Source organism: Papaver somniferum, chromosome 10, assembly GCF_003573695.1.
Source record: "Papaver somniferum cultivar HN1 chromosome 10, ASM357369v1, whole genome shotgun sequence".
NCBI lineage: Eukaryota > Viridiplantae > Streptophyta > Magnoliopsida > Ranunculales > Papaveraceae > Papaver > Papaver somniferum.
In genome coordinates this window covers 159,253,030-159,256,381 of record NC_039367.1, presented here as the reverse complement: position 1 = coordinate 159,256,381, position 3,352 = coordinate 159,253,030, and the positions used below count along the sequence as shown (strand labels likewise).

General features: G+C 34.1%; 1 protein-coding gene across 1 annotated transcript; it reads right to left on the bottom strand.

The window, feature by feature from the left end:
- Nucleotides 1-411: 411 nt before the first annotated feature.
- LOC113316706 (plant intracellular Ras-group-related LRR protein 8-like) lies at nucleotides 412-1,556 on the bottom strand. The gene is given in 5 exon segments (XM_026564853.1): nucleotides 412-522; nucleotides 613-732; nucleotides 812-873; nucleotides 1,035-1,087; nucleotides 1,186-1,556. Coding segments are annotated over 5 exon segments (717 nt in total).
- Between the last annotated feature and the right edge of the window lie 1,796 nt (nucleotides 1,557-3,352).

The window sequence follows — 3,352 nt, the reverse complement described above, 5'->3', positions numbered from 1 at the left end:
CACATTCATATAAAAAAAACACAAATTTTTCTAAGTATCAATTTTTTTTTGTTAAGTATCAAATTTTGAGAGAATACATAGACAGAAATTTACTAAGTTTCAAAGTTCAGTTCACAGAAACTTAAAAAACTTTCTAAGTTCCTAACTTATATCTAAGTTTTCCCATGTCACAGGCTAACAGAAACACAAACACGACTCATGCCGCAGACTGCTGCATCTGAATCAGGATAGACAAAGCTGATGGAATCCAACGCGACAACAGATATGTATCTTCAATCCAATGGCCATTTCTCTTACAAGATTTCTCTACCAAGAAAGAAGCAGATACGCAGTACTTCACCTGCAGACACAAAACACTGTTAACAACGGTTTAACAGCGGCAATATGCGACTTGAGAGATCGAGTACCTTATTAATCTTTATCAGCACATTCATCAAACACACCAGAACTTCCAACTCTAAAATCTAGTTGCTTCTGATGCTTTAATCTATGACGCTCATCAAAACTTTCCCACCCTTCAAACTGCTTGTGTGACATAATACTTGGATACATAAGACTATCACCTCTTGCACAAGTTTTAGATAAGAAAAAAATAGAATCAAAAGTCAATACCTGATTGAGAATATCAATTGTGATTTCTGTATTATGAAGATCAAGAGTAGTGAGCTGGGTGCACAGTTTGAATAGCATCGAATGAAGGGATTTGAGGCCATTATTACTCAGATGCAGAGCCTACACAAACATGGGACTAAGTAAATGATGATATGATTCAAATAATTGACAATGGTAGGAAAAAATAAGATTGGAGTACCTCAAGATTCCGTAAACTCCCAACTGTGTCAGGCAAGTCTACCAAGAGATTTGAGATCAACCTGCACCAAGAAATTTTTTCGGATCACAAATCCAAGTTATATATATATATATATATATATATATATATATATATATATATATATATATATATATATATATATATATATATATATAACTTGTAACAAATAAGAATTTTTGGATAATAAAGTAAGATCAGAATACCACCTCGACAAGGGAGACACAATTCCCTATATTCGACGGAACTGAGCTTATCCTGCCACCAAAGCAATAACATGAATAATTTAGAGAGAGCAATTACTTTAACTACGGTAAAATTCACAAAGTGAAAATGGTTATAAATGTGAGTATTACCTGTTGTTATTTACTTTCAAGATTTCCAGACGTGGAAAATTAGTCAGCTTGTTGTTTGCAACATGAAGTTATGTTAGAGAGACCAAACCACCCAATCAAGACGGTAATGAAGTTAAACTGCACAAGATACATATAGCACGAAAAATTACAAACATAATAAAATTACAATCCCCTTCAAATCGAATAAAACCAATAGTATATACTAAAGCGTATACCTGGATTGAGTTTAAAGAACCAATCTGAGAAGGAATTTCATGAATAGAATTTCTACTTATATCCAACACTCTTAAGGAAGACCCACAACCCCATACTTTTTCAGGTATGACCTTCAATATAAGAGATCTCCTCAGCAGCAAACTGCTGCTCCTCATCCTTGTATGAGACCTCAATCATGGGCTTGTCAGCTGGACCGCATAGAACCTTGAATGGCCAGTGCTTCATATCACCCTAGACAGTGGTGTTACTGAATCTCCTACCAATCAAAAGCTTGGCATCTGTAAATCCAAACAATGACATTAGCGACAACTCTTTGACAGCACGCATATTTGCAAACTACTATCAAAACAAATATAACTAAATTCCTATAATATCATATCAGTGCAACTGACTGGATTTATGAATACATGTGAAAAAAAGATTGATACTTGATTCATACACTTAAAGATGAGTTACATGAAAAATTTGAAACTTATTTAAGCAATGAACCCTACCTATCATGTATAATTATTAAAGAGACATAAACTTAATACTAAACCTTATTTATGCAATGAACAGTACATACCACAACTAAAATCGTAAATCAGAATCAGAAATATAATATGCTCTCAGTTCAGATTGACTAATCATAATTAATAACTATGTACATCATATTGAGAAGGTTTATAATCTGTTTACAACGATTCAAATCAAACCCTAATTAAATATGGCTTCGTCTGCAGAGAATCAAACCCAACCCTAAGAATTTCAATACCAAATCAAACGAGTAATAAGAAACCCTAAAATCGATTGAAATACTAAAACCTTAAAATCTAATTTATAAACTGAAATCCTACAGATGATAAATATTTACAGAGAACTGTGAAATCAAAAACCTAAACTCGCATAATAGATGATTGAAGATCAATTCTTCAAAGATCAGATGATTTGATAACAAAATAGATAAAACCCTAAAACTGATGATGAGAAACTGAAATCGAAACCCTAAACTGATGATGATGACGATGATAATGATGATTAACAGATGATTGAAGAACTGAAATCTTCAGTTGAGAAGACTTAAAATCAGATGTGGTGCACATCTGAATATCTAGGGGGAAGATAAGAGATGGGTTTACTCGATGAGAAGGGGGAGAAAAAAAGAGAGAGAATGGGAAAAGATAAATGGGGTTTACTCGATGGGAATGGGGGAAAACATTTCTTCAAGGGTGAAATTATCCTCTAGCGTAATCCATGTTGGGTGGAAAAAAATGGCACACGATTGAATGGCACACGCGCAAATACACCTGTTACCCGACCCTAGTGTGACCAAGCGTGTGAGCAGAACGCGTAAATAATTAGCTTGTTACGATTCGTAACAGCTGACACTTGTTACGAATCACAAAAAAATTTCGTAACGGCTTCAACCTGTTACAATTAAGTTGTAACGGCTTTTCGTAACTGTCAATTTTGTAACGGTTGTTGGGCCGTTACGAATTTTAGTTATTATTCGGTAAAAATGGTGTAGTGACTACTTCTTTGTATTCAAATTTTGTCTCCAGAGTTAAAAAAGTTTTGTTGTTCATGTCCGTATGTTTTTTCTCAGGTAAGTATCTTTGTCCTCCATCTTCTAATATAGTGTCACGATCTAGAGAATATGTGCTGTATGTGGTCAGATTATACAAATTACTTACTGCTCCAAATCTGGATCTAATTTTTTGCTGGAAAGACTAGCACTTTCTTTCTTATGAATGACGGTGATCAAGATTGGATACATTTTTGACCAAATCTTAGAAGTTTGAGCCAATGATTCAGAAGCCATGCACTATTGCTTAAGTTCACTCTGCCGCTTCTTTACAATTGTTACCTGTACGTACGCATACTATGTGTAGTGGTATAAAACCATATACTACATCCAACGGGGTATAAGATGATTTCACGCAAAATGAAGATACATAAACAAATATAGACA